Source organism: Artemia sp. Qi Xiang Cuo, chromosome 12 (assembly GCF_049724085.1).
Source record: "Artemia sp. Qi Xiang Cuo chromosome 12, ASM4972408v1, whole genome shotgun sequence".
NCBI classification, from domain to species: domain Eukaryota; kingdom Metazoa; phylum Arthropoda; class Branchiopoda; order Anostraca; family Artemiidae; genus Artemia; species Artemia sp. Qi Xiang Cuo.
Genome location: NC_142805.1, coordinates 20344081 through 20371781, shown reverse-complemented (window position 1 = coordinate 20371781; position 27701 = coordinate 20344081). Strand labels below are relative to the sequence as shown.

The following is a 27701-nucleotide window of genomic DNA, read 5'->3' as shown; positions in this document are numbered from 1 at the left end:
TGCATTAAAATCAATAATTTCCAGAAATAAGTAATCATTAATTAATGGAAGTATTTATAAATATATAAACATATAAGTCTAGTTTAATATAAAGACATAAATACAAAACAAACGACAGAATAAGGTATTATATATTTTTACTATGTATTCATTGCTTGACAGGGCCGTGTCCAGGATACGCTTTTACGACTCGGACAAAAATTTCGGAGGGGGGGGGGAGCGGTCAAACTCACTAGCCCCCCCCCCCTCCCTGGATACGGCCTTCGACAACAGTTCTCAATTTAAGAGTTGTGATTTCAAGGTTGAATTGCGAATAGTAGAATTAAATATACTTCAACTTTAATCTATCAATGACATTCAAATGTCCAAGATAAAAATCCACAAAGGCTTTAAAAGTTGAAGTAAGGAGGACAGTAGAAATGAAATCCGGTTTTTTAAACTAATTATGTTGGCAATTACAGAACAATATACACCTTAAAAAAATTAGGAAATCCACAATTCTGTTTTTAATGAAACAGACTTCCATATGCAGTTACGCAGTTTTTAGTATTAGTGGGCGCTAAATAAAAAAAGGAAGAAAAATATATGGGTGAAAAATCAGAAAAAAAAATCTACGATTCGACGTGGCAACACTGACAAAATTATAACATTACCCTAATAACTTCATAATTATGAAACAGCCAAAAGAAAAATCTGAGAAAATCGCGGTTTTCGGGTGTGAATAGATCTAAGATAGGTCCAGAAAGAAAGAACTTTTGTTTTGATGTTCTTAGTACTTTGAGTTTCATTTACTACCTAGTCTAACCGAAATTCGGTTAATTTCAATCTATACAACATTTTGTGACTTATGTGACAACATTATGTGACATTTTGTGTTATTTTGTGACTTAGTGCAATTTGTCATTTAGTGCACTTGGATTTCTCCCACCGAGCTATTTTAGATCAAGAACCACGAAGAATACCAATTTTAAATCGGCCAAGAGAAATTCAAGTTAAGGTTAACAAATTCTCCATAGGTTAGTTTGGAAGTGTTAATTTTTGTTTATTTTAAAAATCCACAAAACCGAGTTGAGTACAACGGTAGTTGAAAACTGTATATCGACGGTTGTTCATCTGGACATTCAATTGGCGAGCATAGACACAGTTGACCAGGTCCATAAACCACAGCTGCATAAACCATAAACCACAAATCCATAAACTACAAGAAGAATGAATCGAGTTCGATTAGGACAGTTGTAGAATAGGATATACAGTCCAACCTAACGAGTTATAACAAAGTAGTCGTTGTAGACAGGATTTAGGTCATTCTCCTGCATGGGAGGGGGATATGTTTGAATTAAGTGGACTCATAAAGATGCTCAAATAAATCATTTGGAGATACCTAAGATGTTTTTTTTTTGGTTAAGTGTTGAAAAATCATGTTCTAATAACAATGTATTGGGATAGACCCCATTTTTCCTGCAATTCTTAAACTATTATTGTATCTAAAAAAAGAAAAAAAGAGGAATGTTTAAAGAAAGAAGAAAGAAAGAGTCTAAAACTTCGACATGTTTTAACTCGTACTAAAAAATGTGCTTTATCAGCTTTCACAGGACATTCAACACCGTACCTAGGTACACAGTATGTCTTACTTACATGTATTTTAGCATTGTATCCTTTTTTTATATGTTTTGTGCCACTTGAGCAGCAAATAAGGGAAAATTCCCCTAAAACTAAGGTAAAAATTAAGTTTGCCTGCAGTACTAACAATAATGATAAATTACCCACTCAAAAAAGATACAAAGAAAAAGAAAACAACGATTAACAAAAAACACAAGATTCCTCTTGACCTAAAATATATCTCAAAATAAAAATTGAAAAAGTCTCTCTGGATTCATCATTCTTATCCCAAAATTTAGATTTTTTTTTGTCGGAAAAAATTCATTTAGAAAAATAGAAGAAACAAATTTCACAGAAAGGGTAATATTTGTGCATCAATTACGTGCATCAATTTGCTAGATGTTTTCCAGAGAAATTGCTTGAGGATTGTTCTGGGTACCCAGCTGACTGACCGTATTTCAAACAATAGGCTATACGAAAAAAGTGGTTCAATACCGCTCTCTAGGGCTATAGTGAAAGAAAGGTTGAGCAGGCTAGGGCACGTTGTGCGGATGAAGGATGATAGATTGCCGAAGATTGTTCTTTTCGGGCAACCATCTAAGGCTTTATGGAAAGCAGGTCGTCCTCGTCTGGGGTCGGAGGACGTCATAAAGAAAGATTTAAAGGAAATGGGAACTTCGTGGGCGGGTTTAAAAAGTAAGGCTTTGAATAGATTTGGATGGAGGAGGATCGTGCGTAGCTGTGTTGGCCTCAGGCGGCTTGGTGCTGCGGTGAGTTGTTAGTAGTAGTAGTAATTATCTATACTTTACAGAAGCACCAATCCATGCAATACAGCTGTGTGTCAAAATACATCAAGTATCAAGCAACACCATAGTATCGCTATAATATCGTTAAATTATTTGTCAAGTGCCGTACTGTTAAATTAAAAAAGCACGATGTGTTAAAAGTTTTGGGCAATTACAGTGGATATTAGATATTTTAGTACTGAGGTGTGTACCATACTCCTTTCACTGTAAAAGTCTAGAACCTACTGCGTCATAGGCGTTTTACTGAAAACGAATAATATTACAAATATTTTTTTGTAGTTATTACAACATTGAAAATAAACATAAAAATTACAGTAAAACTAAATTTTGAACTGATAAGCTTTCAGCAATTAATATCATTATATATAAAATATTTAGTTTAATTTTATTATTTCTTTCCAAGACTGTTCAAGACAAATATAGCCGTTCTTAAAAGTTGGGACAAGCAGTCAAACTTTAGCGTAAGGAGCAAGGTATTGAAGAGTGGACAATCCTTAATATACGGATAATTTTTGTTCGTTTTAAGTATTAATGTACCTTCCCTTTCCTTATCTTTGGCTTGCTATATAAGTTAAGATAAACATCAAAGAAAGTATTGTCTGCGTAGCAATTATTTAACCTACAGAAACGATATTAAGCAAGGTCACTATAGTCACCTGCAATAATGTCCAATATATTCTCTTTCGACAAAACACAGCTAAGCTTCAAATTCTCCAATGAAACTTCAACCGTTTTCCTCTGCGCTGATGCAAGTGTTGGAGGAGCACTACTCCCATTGGACCACAAAGTTTTGAACTGTTTGGCATCTTCAAATATTCTTACAATAGTCAGATGTGTGGAGGTCGTCCAGTGACCATACAGAGGGCCATTGAATTCTACAGTCACAAGAGGCAGTTTACTCTGGTAAGACATTTTTTCCACAGATAAACAGCAAGAAACTATTTCAGCGGATGGCAGACATACATACGACTTAGAAGGTTGAAGGTTTGACGCTTTGCAATTTTCAATTGTACAAACAAACTTCTCGTTCAATCGTTCAGCAGCCCATGAATCAATACGGAAAACAAAACCAACTGGAAAGAGGAAAACAAAACTATTTAATGTTTCTACCTTAAGCATGTGAAGTATGCATAATTAAGTAAACACAGGATGATCTTTTATTAAAAAGAGAAATAAAACTAAAAAGAGCAAAATACTCCAACCAAAATTCAAAGTAAAACATTTAGTTGTTAGCACACAGTTTAATCTCGCACAGTCTTTTTACAGACAAGATTTTTATACAGACATTTCGGGTACTAAGGGAGAGAGCAGAGGGGGAAACCCAAACCCATTTGACCCGGGTGCAGTTATTTTTGTATACTTGTTCACAAAGCTCGTTAGAAATCTTTCAAAGAAAACAAGAAAAACACTCACAATTAATTCTAGATATATAGCTCATCGAAATTCTGAAGTACGACTCCCCCAAATATCGAAAAGAAAAAAAATTTCATTAAAATTATATTAATCCAATAAGAGTCACAATTACTCCCGCCGTTTACCCATTCCATTTAACCAAACACTTGGAAAACTATAGTTTTCACCGTTCGCCTGCGAGTCCAGGGGACTTCTTGGTCATATGTCAATCCGATGACACGGTAATCCACCTTTAGACTACAAGCGGCCAAGTCTATTAGGCTTAGGTTTCACTTGTTCGCCACTGTGAGTCCAAGCAAAGTTGATCCCAAATTTTGCATACAATTCCAGTGGACATTGGCCGTCACGCGTCAACCCAAAATCCATCTAATCTTTCATCCCTTAATTCTATGACTATCTACCAAGGCCGTATCCAAGGGGGGGGGTTACCCGGTTTGACCCCCCCCCCCCCCCGAAATTTTTGACCGACTCGAAAATAAATCGAAAATTAGCAAAACCTAGTTAAAAATCATTAAAATTAGTCGAAAACTGAGTCAAAAATTAGTAAACCCCCCCCCAAAAAAAGTCAAAAATTAGTAAAACCCCCCCTGAACAAAAATCCTGGATACGGCCCTGCTATCTACCTTAGCTCTGCCCTAGGAATGACGTATAAACGGATGATAGGTAGACTTATCAATCAACAGATAAAATGGCATCATTTTTATACAATCCTAAAAAGGGCTTATCTCAGATTTGCCTCTTACTCACTCGGACTATCTGTCTTGGCTTTTTTCTACAATTTATTAAAAAAAAGACTTTCCAAAAAAGAATTTTCAAAAGAAAAGTAAAGGTCATGCTAAAGTTAAAATCAGAAGAAATAGAAACCTACAACCACTCAAACTCAAAACAACCATAAATTTACTATTAAAGAATAAATGAAACCCAAAAACGTACGGAAATTAAATAAACAATCATAGCGAAAAAATATACAACAGGTACTAATATATAAAATGGATAAATAAATCTCAAAACGGATAAAGCTTAAGTTGAATATGCAAATAAAGCTTAAAACGAATAAAAATAATTTGCTATTGAGGTATAAATGAAACCCATTGAATATGCAAATCCAGCTTGAAACGAACAAAAATCTCTACAAAGAAGAGTTTGGGTTTTGCCTCCTTCTTTCATAGGAAGAGCAAGGGCGCTGCCTAAGTAAAGAACGATGTTGGCATAATGTATTATTTATTAATCTTTTTTTAGACCAGGGCACTTTGTATCAAAGGAGTTGTTGTAGAAACTTTGAAAAGGGCTTGTTCGATTGGAAATTGGAGTGGCTAGTACCCTTTTTAATAGTCGAAAGTGATTGGAAGGTACCTAACACCCCTTCCGCGCCCACCATTTCCCCAAACACATCCAATCAAAATTTTGAGATAGCCATTTTGTTCAGCGTAGTTGATTTCCAGACAGAAATTATGTTTTTGAGGAGGACATTCCCCCACAAACCTCAGGGCAAGGGTTGTAAGTTATATTCTGGGGGCATATAAGGTTTTTATAGAGAGGATTGTCGTAGAAACTTCAAAAAAGGCTCATTCGATTGGAAATTCAAAGGGCTATAAAAACCAAAAGCCCACTGCGTCAGTGGCGCTTAACTGAAATCAAATAAAAAAAACAAGTTTTTTAAACTGAAAGTAAGGAGCGACATTAAAACTTAAAACGAACAGAAATTATTCCGTCTATGAAAGGGGCTGTCCCCTCCTCAACACCTCGCTCTTTACGCTAAAGTTTTTTATTGTTTTAAAAAATAAAGTTGTGAGACAGAGTCAAACTTTAGCGTAAACAGCGAGGTGTTGAGGAGGGGACAGCCCCTTTCATATATGGAATAATTTCTGTTCGTTTTAAGTTTTAATGTCGCTCCTTACTTTCAGTTTAAAAAACTTGTTTTTTTATTTAATTTCTGATCGTTTTTTAGTTAATGCAGCTTTTATTTTGGCTCGCCGTCACTGAATAAGTAAACAAAATTTGCATAAAAATTTTACTTTTCTTTTGCTAAATGGCCGATGAAATGGCCAATGAAAATTCCCTTACCCATGCAAAATTCCTCTATGGAAAGATCCTCCCATGTAAACCCCTCCCCCAGCTCCCCCCCCTACCAGAAAAATCCACCCGGAAAATGTCTGTATACTTCGCAATAACCTATACTCTATGTAAACAATAGGCCCTGCCCCTCCCCCAGCCAATCCCGTTTTATAGAGTTTCGGTTATGAAGGGGGCTGTCCCCTCCTCAACGCCTCGCTCTTTACGCTAAAGTGTTTTTATTGTTTAAAAAAATAGAGTTGTGAGAAAGTCAAACTTTAGCGTAAAGAGCGAGGCGTTGAGGAGGGGACAGCCCCTTTCATATACGGAATAATTTCTGTTCGTTTCAAGTTTTAACGTCGTTCCTTACTTTCAGTTAAAAAAATTTGTTTTTTTTATTTAATTTTTGAACGTTTTTGAATTAATGCAGGTTTTGATTTTGGCTCACCGTACATGAATAATTAAAACAAAATTTGCATATTATATTTGGTTAAATGGCTTTCTCGAAACTTGTTTAATTTTATTTACGAACGTTTTTATTAGCAATAAATATACGTAACTTAGAATTAACTTATGTAACGAACTTCTATATTCATAAATTTTTAACACGTATATTAGGGGGTTCGCCCCCTAGTCAATACCCTGCTCTTTAAACTATAGTTCGAATTTTTTTCCAGTTCTTTAAAAATGACCTCTTAATCACAATCAGTTGATCAGTTGAAAAACTTGCTTTTTTTATTTAATTCCTGATCTTTTTCTTTAATAATGCTGGGAAATCCGGCGCCCCCTTCATAGCAATGTCCCTTCCCCCATGAAAACTTCCTTCATGGACAGATCCTTCCATATAGGCCCCGCCCCGCGCCTTCCCCCCCCGACCCGCAAAAATCTCCACAGCAAAAGTCTGTATACGTCCCAATAACCAAAACTATATGTTAACATTGAGTAAAGTTCATAACTTTCAGCCCTCCCCCTGGGGACTTTGGGGGATCAAGTCATCATAAAAGACATTTTTATCATATTTTCGACCATGTTGAACAAAATGGCTATCTCAAAATTTTGATCGGGTGACTTTGGGAAAAAAATGAGCGTGGGAGGGGGCCTAGTTGCCCTCCATTTTTTTTTTGGACACTTAAAAAGGGCACTAGAACTTTTAACTTCCGTTCCATTGAGCCCTCCCACAATATTCTAGGACCACTGGATAAATACGATTACCCCTGGGAAAAAAAAACAAAAAAAACAAACAAACAAACAAACAAATAAACACGCATCCGTGATCTTTCTTCTGGCAAAAAATGCAAAATTCCACATTTTTCTAGATAGGAGCTTAAAACCTCTACAGGAGGGTTCTCTGATACTCTGAATATGATTGTGGGAATTTCCTTAAAGTTCTATACCTTTTAGGGTGTATTTCCCCCTTTTTTTGAAAATCAGCCAAATTTTCTCAGGCACGTAACTTTTGATGGGCGAAATTAAACTTGATGAATTTTATATATTTGAAATCAGAATTAAAATCTGATCCTTTTGATGTATCTATTGGTATCAAACTCCCGTTTTTTAGATTTTCGGTTACCATTGAGCCGGGTCGCTCCTTACTTACAGTTCGTTACCACGAACTGTTTGATCGAATTATATTACAAATATTTTCTTTTCCAGTTCTTACAGCATTGAAAATCAAAAGAAAATTACAGTGAAATAAATTCTTGAACTGATGGATCTTTCAACAATTAATATCATTATACATCAAATATTCAATTTGATGTAGTTTATGCTTTCCAAAACTGTTCAAAATGCATATAGTTTTTAGTAAAGCGCCAATGACGCAGTAGGTTTTAGACCTTTAAAGTGAGAGAAGGAGGCGATACCCAAACTCTTGTTTGTAGTGATTTTTGTTTGTTTCAAGCTTGATTTGCATATTGACTTTAAGTTTCACTCGTTTCAAGTTCATTCATTTACATTGATATCTATTGTATGTTTGTTTGCATTGATAGTTTATTTAATTCTGTTCGTTTTAAGTTTCATTTATAGTTCAGTAGCAAAATATTTGTTTTCGTTTTAAGCTTGATTTTCATATTCAATCCAAGCATTACTCGCTTTAAGATCTATTTATGCATTTATATTATTACTTGTTGTATGTTTTTTGCTATGACTGTTTATTTAATTTCTGCTTGTTTTGGGTGTTATTTATTCTTTAATAGTGATTTCTGGTCGTGTTTTGTTTTAATTTTAAAAGGTATTTGTATATGCTGAGATTAAGTTTAAAATGCTCTTTACTGTTCTTTGAAAAACTTATTTTTCTGAAATTTTTTTTATTTAATTTTTATTCGTTTTTGATTGCAGAAAGTTTCAAGTTTTAAAAATTACTTATTTCAAAATTGAACTAAAAAAAATATCAAATGTTCATTAAAGCAATAAAACTGGTATCAAAGTAACACTATTAAAAGTGAAAAAATAGGTTTGTATCAACCTCGGAGTTTTTATTATCTAATGTCTGAACTATTTTTAACAAAATATATCAAAATTTTTATCGGATGGGTTTGGGGTAAAAAGGGCGTGGGCGGGGGGCTAGGTGCCCTTCGGTCTCTTTTGACTCTTTAAAAGGAGACTAGAACTTTCTATTTTCAATCAAATGATCCCTCTCTGAAGTTTATATGAGCATCTCTTCTATAAGAACCATATATACCCCCAGACCATAACTTACAACGCCTGTCCCTCGGCCCTGGCGGGTTGTATCGACCCCGAAGTTTTAATATCTGATGCTTGAACTATTTTTCACAGAATGGTCACCTCAAATTTTTATCGGATGGGTTAATCCATCCGATAAATCCAAAAGCGTGGAGGGCGGGAGGGGCTAGTTGCCCTCCGATCTTTTTTTACTCTGAGAAAATGAACTAGAACTTTTAATTGCCATTCAAATGAGCCCTCTCTGAAGTTTATACGAGCATCCCTTTCATAAGAACCATATACGGCCCCACGACATAACTTACAATGCCTGCCCCAAAGACCCTGGGGGGTTGTGTCGACACCGGAGTTTTGTTATCTGACCTTTGAACTATTTCAAAAAAAATGGCTATTTAAAAAGTTGTATCGGATGGGTTTGGGGAAAAAATGACGTGGCGGGGGCTAGGGGCCGTCCGATATCCTTTGACTCTTAAAAATTGAACCAGAACTTTCAATTTCCATTCAAATCAGGCCTCTCCGAAGTTTATACGAGCATCCCTTCCATAAGAACCATATATGCCCCCAGGGCATAACTTGCAACGCCTACCCCCCTGGCCCTGGGTGGTTGTGTCGACACCGGAGTTCTTTTTTATTCTGACCTTTGAACTATTTTTAACAAAATGATTATCTCGAAATTTTTATCGGGTACATGTGGGGGGCCCTGGGCATGGGGGGGGTAGTTGCCCTCTTATATCTCTTGACTCTTAAAAACTGAACTAGAACTTTCAATTTCCAATCAAATAATCCCTCTCTGAAGTTTATACGAGCATCCCTTCCATAGCAGCTGTATATGCCCTCCAGGCATAACTTACAACGCTTACCCAGGGCCTTGAAGGATTGTGTTGACCCCGGAGTTTTCGTTATATGATCTTTGAACCGTTTTGAAAAAAATGGCTCTCAAAGTTCTTATCGGATAGGTTCGAGGAAAATAGAACGTGGAAAGTTGCCCTCCGATCTCTTTTGACTCTTAAAAAATGAACGAGGACTTTCAATTTCCAATCATATGAACCCTCTCCGAAGTTTATACGAGAATCCTTTCCATAAGAACTATATATGCCCCCAGAGCATTACTTACAACGCCTATCTCCTAGCCCTGGGGGGTTGTGTCGACCCCGGAGTTTTCGTTATATGATCTTTGAACTATTTTTAAAAAAATGGCTATCTCAAAGATCTTATTGGATGGGTTTGAGGAAAAAAGAGCATGGAGGGAGGGGGGCTAGTTGCCCTCCGATATCTTTTGACCCTTTAAAAGTGAACTAGAACGTTCAGTTTCCAATCAAATGAGCCCTCTCCGAAGTTTATACGAGCATACCTTCAATAAGAACCATATATGCCCCCAGAGCAATGCTTAAAAAGCCTGCCCCGGGCCCTGGAAGGCAGTGTCGACACAGGAGTTTCTCTTATCTGACCTTTGAATCATTTCTAATGACGCCGGAGTTTTTTTATCTGAACTTTGAACTATTTTTAACAAAATGTCTATTTCAAAATTTTTATCTGATACATTTAGGGCGTGGAGGGGGGCTGATTGCCCTCCGATCTCCTTTGACTCTTAAAAAGTGAACAAGAACTTTTAATTTCCGATCAAATGAGCCCTCTCTGAAGTTTATACGAGCTCCCTTCCATAAGAATTATATATGCCCCCAGAGCATTATTTACAACGCCTGCCTCCAGGCCCTAGGGGCTTGTATCAACACAGGAGTTTTTCTTATCTCACCTTTGAACTATTTTTAATGAAATTGTAATTTTGAAAATTTTATCGGGTGGGCTTGGGGAAAAAGTGTTTGTGGCGGGGGGGGGGGGGGCTAGTTGCCCTTGGATATCTTTTGACTCTTAAAGGGAGAACTAGAAATTTAAATTTAAATTAAAATTAGCCCTCTCTGACGTTTATATGAGAATCCCTTTTATAAGAACCATATACGCCCCCAGGACAACACTCACGACGGCTACCCCCAGGTCCCTGGGGGTTGTGTTGACAACGGAGTTTTTGTTATCTAATTTTTGAACAATTTAAAAAAACTGGCTATCTCAAAATTTTGTAGCGGATGGTTTTGGGGAAAAAAGGGCATGGAAAGAGGGGCTAGTTGCCCTTGAATCTCTTGACTCTTAAAAGGTGAACTAGAACTTTTAATTTCCAATCAAATGAGTCCTGTATGAAGTTTATACGAGCATCCCTTTCATAAGAACAATACATGCCTTTAGGGCATAACTTAGAACGCCTTCTTCCGGGCCTTGGGGGGTTGTATTGAAACCGGAGTTTTTTTTATCCGATCTTTGAAATATTTTTAACAAAATTTCTATCTCAAAATTTTCATCAGATGGGTTTGTAAAAAGAAGCCGTGGGGGGGGGGGCTAGTTGCCCGCGGATCTCTTTTGACTATGAAAAAGTGAGCTCAAACTTTTAATTTCCAATCAAATGAGCCCTATTAAAGTTTATACGAGCATCCCTTTCATAAGAACCATATAAGCCCAATGACCTAACTTACAACACCGGCTCCCGGGCCCGGAGGGGTTGTCTCGACACCTTATTGTTGTTACCTGACTTTTTAACAATTTTTAAATTAATTACACTCTCAAATTTTTATCGGAGGCATGGGGGCGAAACGGGGCGTGGGGGGGGGCTAGTTGCCCTCCAATCTCTTTTGATTCGAAAAAACAGAAATAGAAATTTCAATTGACAATCAAATGAGCCCTCTCTAAAGTTTTACGAGCATCCCTTCCATAAAAACCATATAGTCCCTCAGGGCCTAACTTACAACGCCTGCCCTCGGGCCCTAGGGGGCTGTCGACCCCAGAGTTTTCGTTATACAGTCTTTGAACTTTTTTTTAAATGGCTATCTCAAAGTTCTTATTGAAAGGGTTTGAGGAAAAACTGGCGTGGAGAGGGGGGGGGCTAGGTGCCCTTCAACATCTTTTGGCTCTCAAAAACTGAACTAATACTTTGAATTTACAATCAAATGAGACATCTCTGAAGTTTATACCAGCATCCTTTCCATAAGAGCCATATATTCCCCCAGGGCACAACTTACAACGCCTACCCCCGGGCCCTGGGGGGCTGTGTCGACACCGGAGTTTTGTTCTATGATCTTGGAACTATTTTTAACAAAATAGCTATCTCAAAATTTTAATCGGATGCATTTGGGAAAGAAGGGCGTGGGGAGGGGGTGGTTACCCTCCGATATCTTTTGAAGCTTAAAAAGTGAACTAGAACTTTTGATTTCCGATCAAATGAACTCTCTCTGAAGTTTATACGAGCATTCCTTCCATAAGTACCATATATGACCCCAGGGCATAACTTATAACCCTTGCCCTGATGACTGTGGGGGGAGTGTCCTGCTCAAACATATAATTTCCATAACTTCCTACTACGTTGAACAAAATGGCTATCTCAAAATTTTGATTGGATGTGTTTGGGGAAATGGTGGGCGTGGAAGGGGTGTTAAGTTGCCTTCCAATCACTTTTGACTATTAAAAAGGGTACTAGCCATTTAAATTTCCAATCGAATGAGCCCTTTTTGAAATTTCTACGACAACACTTTCTGTAAACACCTTATATGCCCCCAGGGCATAACTTACAACCCTTGCCCTGAGGGTGGGGGGGGGGTGTCATACTCAAAGACCTAATTTCCAGAATTTACAACAACGTAGAACAAAATGGCTATATCAAAATTTTGATTGGATGTGTTTGGGGATAAGATGGGCGTGAGAGGAGGATTAGTTACCCTCCAATCACTTTCGACTATTAAAAAGGGCACTAGCCCTTTGAATTTCCAATCAAATGAGTCTTTTTGAAGTTTCTACGACAAAGCTTTCTATAAAAACCTTATATGCCCCTAGGGCATAACTTACAACCCGTGCCCTGAGGGCTGTGGGAGAGTGTCCTCCTCAAAAACATTGTTTTTATTGGGAAATCCACTACGTATAACAAAATGGCTATCTCAAAATTTGTATTGGATGGGATTGGGGGAAAAGGGCTAGGGGATGGGGCTAGTTGCCCTCGGATCTCTTTTGACTCTGAAAAAGTGAACTAGATTTTTCAATTTCCAATTAAATGAGCTCTCTCATAAGTTTATACGAACATCCCTTTCATAAGAACCATATATGCCCCCAGAGCATAACTTACAACACCTACTCCCGGGCCGGGGGGGGTTGCGTTGGCGCCTGAGTTTTTTTTATCTGACCTTTGAACTATTTTTAACAAGATGGCTATCTCAAAGTTGTTATCGGATGGATTTGGGGAAAAAGGGCGTGGAGGCGGTAGTAGCCCTCGGATCTCTTTAGCCTCTTAAAAAGTGAAACAGAACTTTCAATTTTCCAATCACGTCTCTGAAGTTTATACGAGCATCCCTTTCATAAGAACCAAGTACGCCCCGGGACATAACTTACAACGCCTGCCCTCCAGGCCCTGGGGGGTTGTGCCGACACCGGAGTTTTTTTTTATCTGATCTTAAAACTATTTAAAAAAATGGCTATCTAAAAATTTGTATCAGATGGGTTTTGGGAAAAAAGGGAGTGGGGGGGCTAGCTGCCCTCCGGTCTCTTTTGACTCTTAAAACTTGAACTAGAAAAGTCAATTTCTATTCACATGAGCCCTCTCTGAAGCTTATACGAGTATCCCTCCCATAAGACCCATGTATGCCCCCAAGGCATAACTTACAACGCCTGCCCCAGGCCCTGGGGGATTGTCTCCACACCCAAGTTTTTCCTATCCGACCTTTGAGCCATTTATAACAAAATAGGTATCTCAAACTTTTTATCAGATGGGTTTGGGGGGAAAAGGCCACAAGGGGGGGGGGTAGTTGCCATCGGATTTCAATCAAATCCGCCCTCTCTGAAGTTTATCCGAGCATACCTTTCATAAGAACCATATATGCCCCCAGGGCATAATTTACAACGCCTGTCCCCTGCCCTGGGGGGTTTTGTCGACACCGGAGTTTTTTTTATCTGACCTTTGAACTATTTTTTAACAAAATGGCTATCTTAAAAGTTTTATCAGAGGCATTTAGGGGGAAAGGTGCATGGAGTTGGGACTGGTTGCCCTCCGATCTCTTTCGACTATTAAAAACTGAACTAGAACTTTCAATCTCCAATCAAATGAGCCCTCTCTGAAATTTAAACGAGTATCTTTTCCATAACAACCATATATGCCCCCAGGGCATAACTTACAACGCCTCCACCCGGGCCAAGAGGGATTGTGTCGACACAGGAGTTATCGTTATATGAGTTTAGAACCATTTGAAAAAATGTCTCTCTGAAAGTTCTTATCGGATGGTGTTGAGGAAAATAGGGCGTGAAGGGGGGGGGGGTTGAAGGCGGGAAGGTGCGCTCCCATCTCTTTTTACTCTTAAAAAGTGAATTAGAAATTTTAATTTCTAATCAAATGAGTCATCTCCGACGTTTATACGAGCATCCCTTCCATAAAAACCATATATGCCTCCAGGGCATAATTTACAACACATGCCCCCAGGCCCGGGGGGGGTTGCGTTGACACAGGAGTTTTTCTTATCTGACTTTTGAACTATTTTTAACATAATGGCTGGATCAAAAGTTTTATCGGCTGGGTTTGGGGGATTGTGTCGACGCCAGAGTTTTTGTTATCTATTTTTTTATAACTATTTTTTAAAAAATGGCGCTATCTTAAAATTTGTATCCGATTGGTTTGGGGGAAAAGGCCGTGGGGGGGGTCTAGTTGCCCTACGATCTCTTTTGACTCTTAAAAGGGAACTAGAACTTTCAATTTCCAGTCAAACGAGCTCTCTATGAAGTTTATACGAGCGTCCCTTCCAAAGAACCATATATGCCCCAGCGTGTAACTTAGAACGCCTGCTCCCGGGTCCTTGGGGGTTGTTTCGACACCGGAGTTTTCGTTAAATGATCTTTGAACTATTTCACAAAAATGGCCATCTCAATGTTCTTATCGGATGGGTTTGAGGAAAAATGGGTGTGGCGGAGTGGGGGGGAGGGCTTGTTGCCCACCGATCTCTTTAACTCTTAAAAAGTGAACTAGGATTTTCAATTTCAAATCAAATGAGACCTCTCTGAAGCTTATACGAGCATCTCTTCCATAAGAACCATATGTGCCCCCAGGGTATAATTTACAATGCCTGCCCTCGAGCCCTGGGAGGGAGGGGGGGGTCGAATCTGGAGTTTTTGTCATATGATCTTTGAACTATTTTTAGGAAAATGGTTATCTCAAAGTTTTTATCGGATGGAATTGGGAAAAAAGGGCGTGGGAGGGGACTGGTTACCTCTCCGATCTCTCTTGAATCTTAAAAATTGTACTAGAGCTCTCGGTTTCCAATCAAATGAGCCCTCACTGAAGTTTATACGAGCATTCCTTCCATAAGAACCATATATGCCCCAGAACTATTGAACTATTTTTTAACAAAATGGCTATTTCAAAATTTTTATCGAATGCATTTGGGAAAAAGGGCATGGGGTGGCTAATTGCCCTCCGGTCACTTTTGACTCTTAAAAGGGGCACTAGAATTTTCGATTTACAATCGAATGAGCACCCTCCTAAATTTACGCGACGACCCCTTCCATATGAAGTGCCTCTGTAAAAAAAAATAATAACAATAAAACATTGGAGCCGTATGGCCTTTACTAGGTAACGCTATAGCGTTGCCTCTGATTAGCCATGGCTTGATGGATGCCCGCAACTACTTGATTTTAATTCAAAATCAAGTAATTTTAAGTCAATGAATAGCATTCATTCTAAGGCCTATAGAGCTTTTTGGAGATTAATCTTAATATAATTTGTCTTAAGAACAAATATCTCCATATGCAGTTATAGAGTTTTTGGTAGCAGTGGGTGCAACATTGAAAAAAGGAAACGTGGGTAAAAATTTAACAAAAATTAGCTAAACATATCGCACCAAACATCTTTAAGAAGGTGTAGCTTCCCTTTGAATATGTACGAATAGCTATCCTTCGGAACTAATAGATTATAAGTATTTGAATTTTGACACACGAAAAATGTTGTCACTGACAGACTTTGCTTATTCATTTTCATGATTAAACGTGGCAACACTGACGAAAATATAGTACTACTCTAAAAACTTCACAATTTTGAATCAACCAACAGAAATATCTTGAAAAATCACGGTTTTCAGGTATGGACAGACCTAAGGGTGTGGGATTCCGATTCGATGTTCTTAGTACTTTCAAAGTGCATTGATCATTTTTATTGGAAGATTTTCTTTTTTTTTTTTAATGGAAATACTGATATATCCAGCTCCCATTTACTAAGCTCAGCAAAAATGAGGCACTTAAGATTTGCCTAATCTCAGCAATTTTGCAGAATAATAGTGATTGAGCATTTCTTATATTGCAGGCTATCCCAATAAAACCTACTTATTCTTATTATTGCCCTTTTATAATTAATATATAACTTCAACTTGGCTAAGTAAACACTATACTTCATTCAGGCATTAAAAAAAATTGTAAATTTAAATACTTTTCCCGAACAGTTATCTCTATAAACAGTAAGCACTGGGTTTTAAAAGCTACATATTTTTCTCTCTCTTAAATTCGTGGTAATTCAAGCCATTTAAGAAACTTCAAAGGATACCAACACAGGATCCTTACATCATTACGAGTCCAGGACAGGGCCCTGAACACTGAAAAATACTAACGTTGTGCTAGTATTCACGTTTATTGGGTATTAGCACCTCTTTTTATATTTCTTATATATTTCTCCGAGATTCATGTTCTGTTTCAATTATGTACTTTTCAACTCAATCTCACAGATGTGTTTAAATAATTTGGCCCGATTAATGATTTATTAGCAAATTCTAGAGGATAATACACAAATACAAAAGGCTTTTGATCTTCATGTATAATAATCAATTTTTGCATTCCAAATTTGTATTATTCATACTTTTCCGTGTTTGGATGGGTTGGTGTAGTCTGGGAAACGTCCCCTTGAGTTCTTTATGCCATTTCTTTAAAAATTTGATTTACTACAAAAAAAAAAAACAGAAGGCAGGACTAGGTAAGAAAAAGTAAAGGGCAGTACGCAAATAAGTCTAGTAATGTAGGCACAAAAAAGGAAACTATCACAGTAACAGAATCGGGAAATAAGATACGAAATGCGACGAATAAGAATATGATATGAAATAATATGCGAAATAAAATGTAGAAGAAATGTGATATTAGATAAGAATCGAAATATGTGACAAGACTAAGAAATATACATAGAAAATGAAAAAAAAGAGCCAAATATGAAATGTGAGAAGTACTAATAAGAAAGGGCACATAATAAATAAGAGAACTTGCGTATGGGAGCATATGAAACAAATTATAAACTGTTTTTTAAGCAGTGAAATATGACAACTAGCCAAGGTTAAAATTGCTTTTTCCTATGAAAAATTATCAGCTGTTCTTCTGTACAAGGATTTTATTGGTCCAATTTTTGAAAAACTTTTTTAGTTTCCTTTTCGAAGATGCATAAAAAACTTAGCAGTTTTCGCTAAAAATATCGTAAATTTTATGCAAAGTGAGGAGGGGTAAAAAGGAGAAAAAAGAAATTATTTCCTGAAAGCTCGAATTCCCATTATGGAAAAAAGGTGCATATGCATCATCTTCAATAGAAATTGACCTGTCAGAAAATTTCTATTAAAATTTATTCTACTTGATGTTCTTTAGACTTATCAGCTTTTGTAATTGGCTCTCCGCATTTGTATTCAAAACATAAAACAAGAACAACAGTTTTCTTTTTTACAAGCGTGGCATTGGATAACTTGACAAGATTGATACAATTGTTTAGAGTGATATTATAATAGAGACACATCTTGGAATCGGTCAACAAGAAAAAAAACAAAAAACTAACTAACCTTCTTTTGATGACACAATAAACACATTTGTATTTGCACAAGATAATACAACACTTCTCGTGGGAATTAAATCCGGCAGTCCAGATTTCCTCCTAGCCACGCCAATTTCATTTCTCAACGACTCTACAAAATTCTTTATCTTCAGAATTGCTACTCCAAGCTTCGGAGTCAACTCAACTTGGAGTCTATCAACTAATATATCCAATTTCTTGGGCTCAACTTTTAAAATTAATACGCCCATGCTTAATATTGTTCCCCATATGTGCTGATCTTTATCAGTTGGATGAGAGGCAGACCCGTTGTTTAGAGAGACCCAAAAAGTTTTTGTCTCAAGGTCTTGCACTGTTGTCCACGTATAACCTTCACAATATTTTTTCATAAAATATTTTGCTTGGATAGTCCCCAAACGGAGGGGAACTGAGTTATCCATGTAACAAGTCACTGAAGCATCTACTATCTCCAATAAAAGTTCTAAATGAAATAAGGTATGGTTCTCTTGAGCACTAGGTTCTTTCTCTTTTCTCATTAGACGCGAAACTAGGGTCATCCATTGACGAATATGATGATGATGGTATGAGGCGATTAAACCTCTTGCGACTAGGTTACATTGCCTCAAATATTTGTCTTTCTGTAATAGATAAGTAACTTGAGCATAGCAGTATGCAAAGACTAAAAATAAAAATTTTGCTAAAAAAATAAAAAATCCAAGTTAAGATTTACTATTGTCTTCAGTTCAAGGCCATACTAAGGAGGGGCTACCACCAAGCTTTAAAAAAAATGAATTTAAAAAAAAAAATGTAAAAAGGCTCAGCTTTTAAAAGCTGAGCCCTCTACCATCCCGACAGGCTTATTCAATTGTTTGTTTGTGTTTTGTATTGGGGAAAGGAAATTCAAATTTTGTATTGGGGGGTGGAGGAGGAATATGCCAATCAATTTTTGTTTCTAATCAATCAAAACGTCTTTACGCGACTTCTATGCACAGTTAAGTATAGAGGTAAATCAAAAGACATTTGTGTTCACAGCCGACGGCTTACAAGACATGATTGATCCTGTCTGAAAGACTACGAGGCGCATTGGGTTTACCATAAGCAGTTCTAAGACTAAAGTGATGACCGTTAACCATTCTGCTCCATATCAAATCATCGTGGACAACGAACCAAATGAACACGTTGACGAATCCAAGTACCTTAAGTCAACGGTGGAGCAAGTAAAAACATTTCTGCCCGGATATCAAGAGCTTGGGGAGTCTTTACCAGTCTCAAGAAGACACAATGGGTAAGACGTGAGATCTCTACAAAGACCGAAGTCAGAGTCAACATAGCATCCGTCCGAACTGTACTACTGTACGCCTGCAAGACATGGCCACCCAAAGCTTTAGAAGCTAGGGGTCTGGACGCGTTCGATCATTGCTGCCTTCGCTATATACTCCAAATGAGCAGATGGTCTAGAATTTCCAATAGCCAAGTAGGAAGCCGCTGTGGCCAGGCTGAAGAGCTATCCTCTATCATCAAAAGACGTCGCCTCAAACTTCTCTGCCACACCTTGCGCCACCCCGAAGGTAAGATATTCCGAGACGTCCTTATCTACAAGCCAGTATCATCCTGGAGCCGACATCGGGGAGGACAGATCAAAAAATTCAAAGTGGATTTCGAGCCATGGAGGCTTCAGTAGGTATGGTAGGAGATGGGGCACAGCCTGACTGAAGATCGCCGGGGAAGCTACTACCGAAAGATCGAAGTGGTCTTCGGATGTAAATCCAAAGTCCATTGGTACCGGGCAGGACAGTCCTTCGTCTGGTTCCCGCCGAAAGTAAGTAAGTAACTCGTCAGATCGTAATCGCGTATACTTATTTTAGATGGATATTAACTTTAAAAAAACAAGTTTTTTTTAACTGAAAGTAAGGAGCGACATTAAAACTTAAAACGAACAGAAATTATTCCGTATATGAGAGGGATGAAAGGGACTGTCCCCTCCTCAACGCCTCGCTCGTTACGCTAAAATTTTTTATTTTTTTAAAAAATAAAGTTGTTAGAAAGAGTCAAAAATTATCTTAAAGAGCGAGGCGTTGAGGAGGGGACAGTCCCTTTCATATACAGAATAACTTCTGTTCGTTTTAAGTTTTAATGTCGCTCCTTACTTTCAGTTAAAAAAATTTGTTTTTTTAGTTAATTTCTGATTGTTTTTGAATTAATGCAGCTTTGATTTTGGCTCACCATACATGAATAATTAAAACGAAATTCGCATATTAATTTTCCTTTTTTTGGCTAATTGGCTTTCTCCAATGGTCCTTTCAGCCTACAGTAGCGGGGATTGATTGTATTATTGATTTATTTAGGGATAGGGATAGCTCTTTTGAAAGTACTAAAAAACTTCAGCGTAAAGAGCAAGGTATTGGCCCCCTCATATACGTAATAATTTCTGTTCGTTTTAAGTTTTAATGTTGCTTCTTACTTTCAGTTGAAAAAAACTTGTTTTTTTATCATCGTTTTTTTTAAATAATGCTGGGAAATCTGGCGTCCCCTTCATAAAAATGTCCCTTCCCCCAAGGAAATATCCTCCATGGAAAGATCCTCCCCTGTAACCCCAACACTGACCCCCCCCCCCCCACTAGAAACAAATTCCTCCTGAAAACACCTGTATCCTTCCCAATAACCAATACTACATGTAAACAATGGGTAAAGTTTATAACTTGCAGCCCTTCCCCCGGGAATAGTGGGGGATTAAGTCATCCTCAAAGACATATTAATTAGATTTTCGACTATGCTTAGCAAATTGGCTATCTAAAAATGTCGATTGGGCGACTTTGGGAAAAAAAAGAGCGTGGGAGGGGGCCAAGTTATACTCCAATTTTTTTGGCCATTTAAAAAGGGCCCTAGAACTTTTAATTTCTGTTCAAATGAGCCCTCTCACGATATTCTAGGACTACTGGATCAATACGATAACCCCTGGGAAAATAAAAAACAAAACAAAAAAACAAACAAATAAACACGCATCCGTGATATTTCTTCTGGTAAAAAATAGAAAATTCCACATTTTTGCAGATAGGAGCTTACAACCTCTATATTAGGGTTCTCTGATATACTGAATCTGATGCTGTGATTTTCATTAAATTTACATGAATTTTAAGTGGTGTCTCCCCCTTTTTTTGAAAATAAGGCAAATTTTTTAAGGCGCGAAAGTTTTGATGAGCATGATTAAACTTAATCAAATTTATTTTTTTGACACCAGCACAAACATGCGATCCTTCTGATGTATCTATTGGTATCAAAATTTCCGTTTTTAAGAGTTTCGGTTACTATTGAGCCGGGTCGCTCCTTACCTACAGTTCGTGGTTTTTGATCTGAAAAATTACCGTCTAAGATGTTAAATCTCTTAAAAAAAATCTAATTACCTTGTGGTTTAGTATTCTTCCTTTTTACAGTTAACATTACATCTTTCTTAGGTAAACTTTATGGTAGTACTTAAGGTTCAGTATTTTCATAAAAATATAAATATTTTATCCTTCTCCGTTAAACTTTACATTAGTATGTTTAAAAGTCAGTATCTTAAACACCAGCGAATCTATGTTTTTATTCTTGAAGCTTTCCTAATACTTAACCCAATGTAGAGCACCGTGCAATGTGAATTAATCTAAGTTGCCCAATGCTGCCCTTTACATTTATATTTATGTGATTCATAGGATACAAGCTTAAATATTGACCAAAATTTATGAATATCAAACTCAAGCAACTACGAAGACTAAACTACTTAACAAGAAGTTATGTGAAAAGGGAATTTTTCCAAAAGACAGTGATTACCAAATATTTATCAAATATTTATCGAATATTTTACCGAATATTTTGGCAATGTAACCATGAGCCGTCCATAGCGAAGTAAAAAAAAAAAGATTAATTAACAAGATACAACTCATTATCATACAGTTCGTCGATAAAAACCAACCCAAAAATAAAAACAAAACTCAAAAGTCTTTGCTTAATCTCAAAATTTCAAATAAGACTGACAAAAAAAAAACATGAACAAATATCCGTTTTTAACTAAAATTGCCCTTTAGGATAGAAAATATTAATGTTTTTTTATCATCACGCTTAAAAAAATATAGTTCTACAAAGAGAAAGTGATTCAGCAAATGTTAGCCGAACTTTCAACTGAAATGTTAGCCGGACTACTCGGGGCCAAATTTTCGTCAAGTGATGAAGCTAAGGCTTTTACAATTTTGGTTTCAAGTTTGAATTGATCGAAAAGCTTCTTGGTCATTCGTCAGATTTTTATTGGTTCCTTTTCTTCAGTTTTTCTTCTGATTTTGACGAGGACGGCTGTTCGTCATATAGCCATAATATTGCCTTGGGCTTAATTTAATCACTACCTTTGGAAATCTACTCCTACTACTACTAAGAACTCACCGCAACAACAAGCAGTAAAAAAATCAAAAGCATCGAGCCTTTTGAAATCACTGACTTCGAAATCGCTGTTTGAAAATCCCTGTTTTTGGATTTTAATATTTGTATTTGAAATCACGGTCTTTGGTCTCACTCTACATAACGATCTACATTCGATCTACATCACTCTACATTAAAAAATGCTTATTTTTTAAAGCATTTAACTGAACTCCATAGAAGTTCCAAACCCAAAGGTCAAACACTACCTTAAAAGCTCCAGTAAGAATATTAAGTTCCAATATTTGAGCTGAGTTACAAAGTAAGGTCAAATCATCCATTTGAAAGTGTCCATGTCCAATGATCAGAGAAGTACCTATAAAAATAAAAACAAATGACACTTACATTTTGACATAATCAACCAGAATTGGGATATATATTGGAGCTGAGACACAAATATAAGTTCAAATCATCCATTTGAAAGTGCCCAAGTCTCACGATTAAAGAAGAAAATTTTCAATGATTAAATTTTGGAATATTTAAACTAAATTGAACTGCAAACTGGGGCTGGATTACAGACGCAACGTCAAATCATCGATTTGAAAGTGCTCATATCAAAGAACCGACTATGAAAGTACTTTTTGGCGATTACAATTTAATATATGAGTTAAGATAAATATTTCAGCTGAATCACAACGTAAGGTCCAATCATCCATCTGATAATTAGCGTATGTTATATACTTTGCTAAAGTTAATATTTCATTATTCTGTATAATTATTGGAATAATTAATTATAGTTTATAGTTATTTATTCTATACATTATGCAATTTTTTTTTATTAATCAATGGGTTACAAAAACACTAAACTAACAAAACTAGACATTAACCCTTAACATCAAAATAAGTTCCGACGACCCAAAAAAAGAGCACTTCAACTACTAATACACTTTCTCGGAAAAAAAGCTCTCTGACTCCTCCTCTTCCCACCCCTACTAAACAATTAAACTAACAAACACCTTAATCAACACGCTAATCAATTTCTCTTAACACTCACAAGCATATACTCACTCCCAATTCAATCACTCAATCCATGTCTACAATACTGGTTAAAAACAAATACATCGTAAAGAAGCACGGAATTCCTCAAGGACCTTCATACCTTTTACTTCCGCCGGAAGCCTGTTCCAGACTTCAGGAACAATATACCTAATAGAAAATTTAGATTGGTAGTGAATGGAATCGGCGTTCTAACTAATTCAACATTTCGAGTATCATAACTATGTTCCGTTTATTCATAAAATTCCGAAAAACATGCATGTGACAACTTAGAAAAAAAATCTATATATAAACAGATTTACATGAAATTTAACAAAACCAAAAAATGGTAAAAGTTTTAATTGGTGATACCTAGATCTTACCGAATTCTGGGACAAATCATTGGTCAAAGCTCTTAAAGCTTTATTTTGTGACAAACGGAGCGGATTTAAATGGCTAGTGAACGTCGGCGACCAACAAATATAGATGAATAAGAGAAAAATATACTATTCTAATAACCTTTTTTGGGAAAAAATTTTTCAGCTTCCGCAGAGTTCTGACATTTTTGGATAATTTAGAACTTGTAAATGCAATATAATCGTTAAAATTTATGCATTCATCTACCATAGCACCAAGATACTTTACAATACTTGTCCGAATAATACTTCCATTTTCTAACTCCATCTCTTCAATCCATGGATGGTAATTTGCACTTCTGCCATATAACATGAACATTGTTTTCTTCTGGTTAACAAGCAGTTTGTTCTCTCACATCCACCTCTCGATTATCACCATTCCTTGTTTCATGCCATTTTTCAAATCCGCTTTTGTTTTCGTAGCCATTATAAAGTGAGTTTCATGAGTAAAACTTGGAAGTATTGCTGTCACCAGGCCACCATTTTACCTTGGCGTTAACAACTGTTTGAGGCATCCATTTAGATCATTAATGCATACAAGAAATAATAGGAGACCCAAAACAGAACCTTGTGGCACACCACACTTTACTAACATCTCTCCTGACAGGACTGTGCCCAGCCATACTATACTACATTTAAGACACAATACCTTTACTTCAATAAAAAGCCATGTTAAGATTTTACCATTCGAACCTTATCAATGACAATATGATTCATATTTTTTTCTTCTTTAGTGTTAGCTTCTTCAGTGTTTCTTCTTTAGTTTAAAACAAGCCATTGCAAATTACAGGTCAATGCAATAAACAAACACCAATGTTTACTCTGACTGTAAACCAAATTACCGTGCATGGGAGAGAAGAGAGGCTGAGTTTAAAAAAATAAAAAACGGGCTAGCTGCAAAAGGAAAAGAAAGAGAAAATGCAAAAAAAAACGAGATAAAAAAGGAGAAATTGTAAAATTCTTGGAATGTTAGGTGGTTAGATCGGCTCTTAGTTATGAAATTGACAGTATTGAAACATTCAATCTTAGTATTGAAATATCCAAATTTTGGTTATACAAAGTATATAACATTCCCTTTTTTATATTTGAAAAGTGTTTTAAAAAAAACAAAAAAACAACTAGAACTTTGAAACTCTATTTCTTCCTCAAAGTGCTCATTACTGGGCTCACCATGGATTCAATTTTAGTCATGTAACTTCAGAGGTCATACATCTATAGTTACTTTTCTGACTCTATATCTGATTAAAAGCCTTACACTTTAAAGCGTATTGCTCCAAAACTAAAAACTTTTCCTTAATCATAGTCATATATCTTTAGGAGGCCATATCTGTAGTGTTACTTGCTAGCTGTACATCCAATAAAATACTTTACACTTTAAACTCTATTACTTCAAAATTTAAAATTTACTGCTGAATTAAAGTCATGTAACTTCAGAAGGCCATAGTTCTAAAGTTACTTTCCTGAGCCTTCATGCAACTACCAGGGGCGCAACTAGAGTTTTGAGGGAGAATATAAAGGCTGTGCTGAAAAAATCGTCTAGTGGACCAACAAATGTGGACACAAAGACAAAATTTCCAAGGTAAGTAGGTAAACGTTCCAAGGTCTCAACACTGCTCGCCGACACCATTGAATTCTGAAGGCGGGAGTCCCCCCCCCTAGCATCACTCCTTGCCACTAATACTTAGCTCTTCTACTTCAAAGCCTATAATTCTGAAATCAAAGATCTGTTTCTGAATTATGGTCATGTAACTTTAATAGGCTTTCTTAGAGTAACTTTCCTGATGCTATATCCAATAAAATACTGAACCCATCTATTTCTACATCAATAATTTCAAAATTATAAAAAATTACAAGGGAATAGAAGAAAACATTTTGGTTGTTTCTACTAGTTGTACTAATAGAAGAAAAATTAAATTAAAATCCATTTAATATGAAATATTAAGTTATCATTCCTGGATTTTTGTCGATTAACATATAACAAATAAACAATTTGCCCTCCAAAACCACACAATGTTTGCTTCCTGAAAAGGCATGTTGATGAATTCCAATGCAAGCTTTTCAGAGACTAACCTAACCAAACTGACATTTTCAATTTTTTTTTGTATTTAATCTCAAAGTGTTTACTTACACTTGCAAGGTTTACAAAGTTTACACACTAAAACTCATTGCCAAAAGAGCAAAAAAAGGACATTACCCCTGCATTATAAAAAACAATAATAATAATAAAACGTCCCAACAGTTTCTCTCTCCTTCGTAAGTTTCTCTCTTACTTCCTTTCTCTTAACTACTCTCTATCTGTTTTTTACATAGCGTATTTTCTTTATAAACACCCCTAGTTTAAATTTTCTCAAATCGTTTTGAAATGTTGACATATGCATCTGTCTATTTTCTTTGGGGGGGGGGAGGGGGAATTAATCTCATATTTATCTTTTCAATATTTCGCTTTTAAGTTCACTCTGAAGTAAGAAACCAGGTTACCTGTTTTTTTCTTATATATATAGATCCCACATTATTCTTTTTTGTGAAGATTTTTACTTAAAAAAATAGCTTCAGATCGTGTTTGCAAATCTTGAATTTTGCAAGTGCACACAAAAAACATAGTCAACAAGTCTGCAAAAATAAGGATATTTTTGCAAATATTGCGAAAAAAAATTTGCGAAAAGTTATTGGATTTGGTGAACACTAAAGCAATGAGTTTACTTGCAGAAAACGTCGTGACTGAAGAACTTACTGCATTATGAGTTAAGTATTAAGGCAAACATAATTTACAAAAATAAAGAGAAAAAACAAAAAAAATAAAGAGAAGAGCAAAAAAGCAGCAGCTACAATTTACTGCTACTTTTGTAAGTAAGGAAAGAAAATCTACTACCTCAAACTCTTCAATAAGGACGTTTTGTAACTAAGAGAGGAAAAAGAAGAAGACGTTATAATTCACGACTATTTTTGTGATCAAGGAAAGAAGAATAAAAAGTTCTTAAAAAATAAGACACTTTTAAATATGTTTAAGGAAACAAGTAAGATAGTAGAACACAGTTTAAAGTAACCCAGAGGACTTGCTACATTCAACATCTAATAGAATTAACAAGATAAAATAACGATATTTTATTTGGCTACAATAATTCAAGTCACGTTATGTGGTATCGTTGAAAAAATTAGATGCAGAAAGCGTAGGTGACTCGTAAGAGTATAAACTGCCACTAGTATGAGAAAAATCAACGCCGTTTGGCACTTGGGATTTCTTGGTATTTCTTTAGGGAAATAATAAAGCAGCTCTAGTGTAGTGGTAAGCGTCTGATCTTAATTTCTGAAAAAAAAAATCAATAATAAAATTTCAGTTTCCACTCTTATGAGTTGTTAATAATATTTTAATCTAACTTTTCAAACCACATAACACATAACCACATAACATGTTCTGAACTGTCGCATTTAAAATATGATCACGCTATTATTTAACTATCTTTTTAAGTAATATGTTACTATTCAAGACACCCAACCTATTTAACAAAGATATTTTACAGACAATATTTGACACCTGGGTACATCATTTTAAAGAATATGATTAACAATCCATGGAAAATAATAACTGTTTTAAAAAGCTATGATAAAAATATCATATTTCCCTAAATGAGTAATTGTATAAAGTTACACATTCAGTCAAGTGAAATTAAAGCGTTAATACAATAAACACAGTCCTTTGAATTCTTCTTATATTATTACAATTCTCAAGTTCTTTTAAAGTTTTCCCGTTTCAATTTTCTGCAATCTATAATTTTTTTCCTGTCCTGTTGTTTAGCCATTTTAAATCTTTAGTTTTAACCAATGTTACTACCTGTCAAATCTGTTTTAACGTCTTTAACATTTACTTCAAACGAATCCAAAGTTGCTTGACAACGTCCTTCTTCAGAGCTTTTTTGTACTGAGATATCGACATTTCTCGTAGTAAAAGAAAATTGCTGAAAAAAAAACATACAATTATAGCAATTGAATAAAAGATTAGTGTGAGGTCTAGAACAATGTATCATATTCAATCACACGTGGCCTCTCATTGCTCGTATTTTAATTAATAGAAGCAGCATTTAGCAGTAGCCTATACCCGGGATACGAAGTTAACTAATATGTATTAAAAAAAAGAAAAATTAAGTTGAAACTGTTATCTAATTCTTAAATTTTTCCAACCGTTTTTTGGAAATTTTTGCAATTTTGCCTCTTTGCTCGTTTCACCACAATCGAGAAGAGGTTTGCAGTTCAAAATTAATCCGTTAAGAGACTCATGATAAGACTTAGAGCTGAAAATTCTATTACAGAACAATAAACAAATAAATGAAAAATGCCCAGAAGATAAGAAAAAAGAATAATTTCATTTTGGCTGCAAAGCCAGCAACTTGCACAGGCTTTTCAGCATGGATTTTCCGAAAAAAGGACAGCAGAAACCTCCAAGGACAGCTTCCGCACCAT

At 36.1% G+C, this 27701-nt stretch overlaps 1 protein-coding gene across 1 annotated transcript in view; it reads right to left on the bottom strand.

The window, feature by feature from the left end:
• The window catches only part of LOC148945882 (protein hobbit-like), a 192442-nt gene that overhangs the window by 138546 nt on the left and 26195 nt on the right, over window positions 1-27701 (bottom strand). Inside the window, 4 exon segments of the mRNA XM_089097541.1 lie at window positions 3062-3478; window positions 17423-18050; window positions 22065-22171; window positions 27076-27199. Coding sequence (XP_088953667.1) covers window positions 3062-3478; window positions 17423-18050; window positions 22065-22171; window positions 27076-27199 — 1276 coding nt within the window.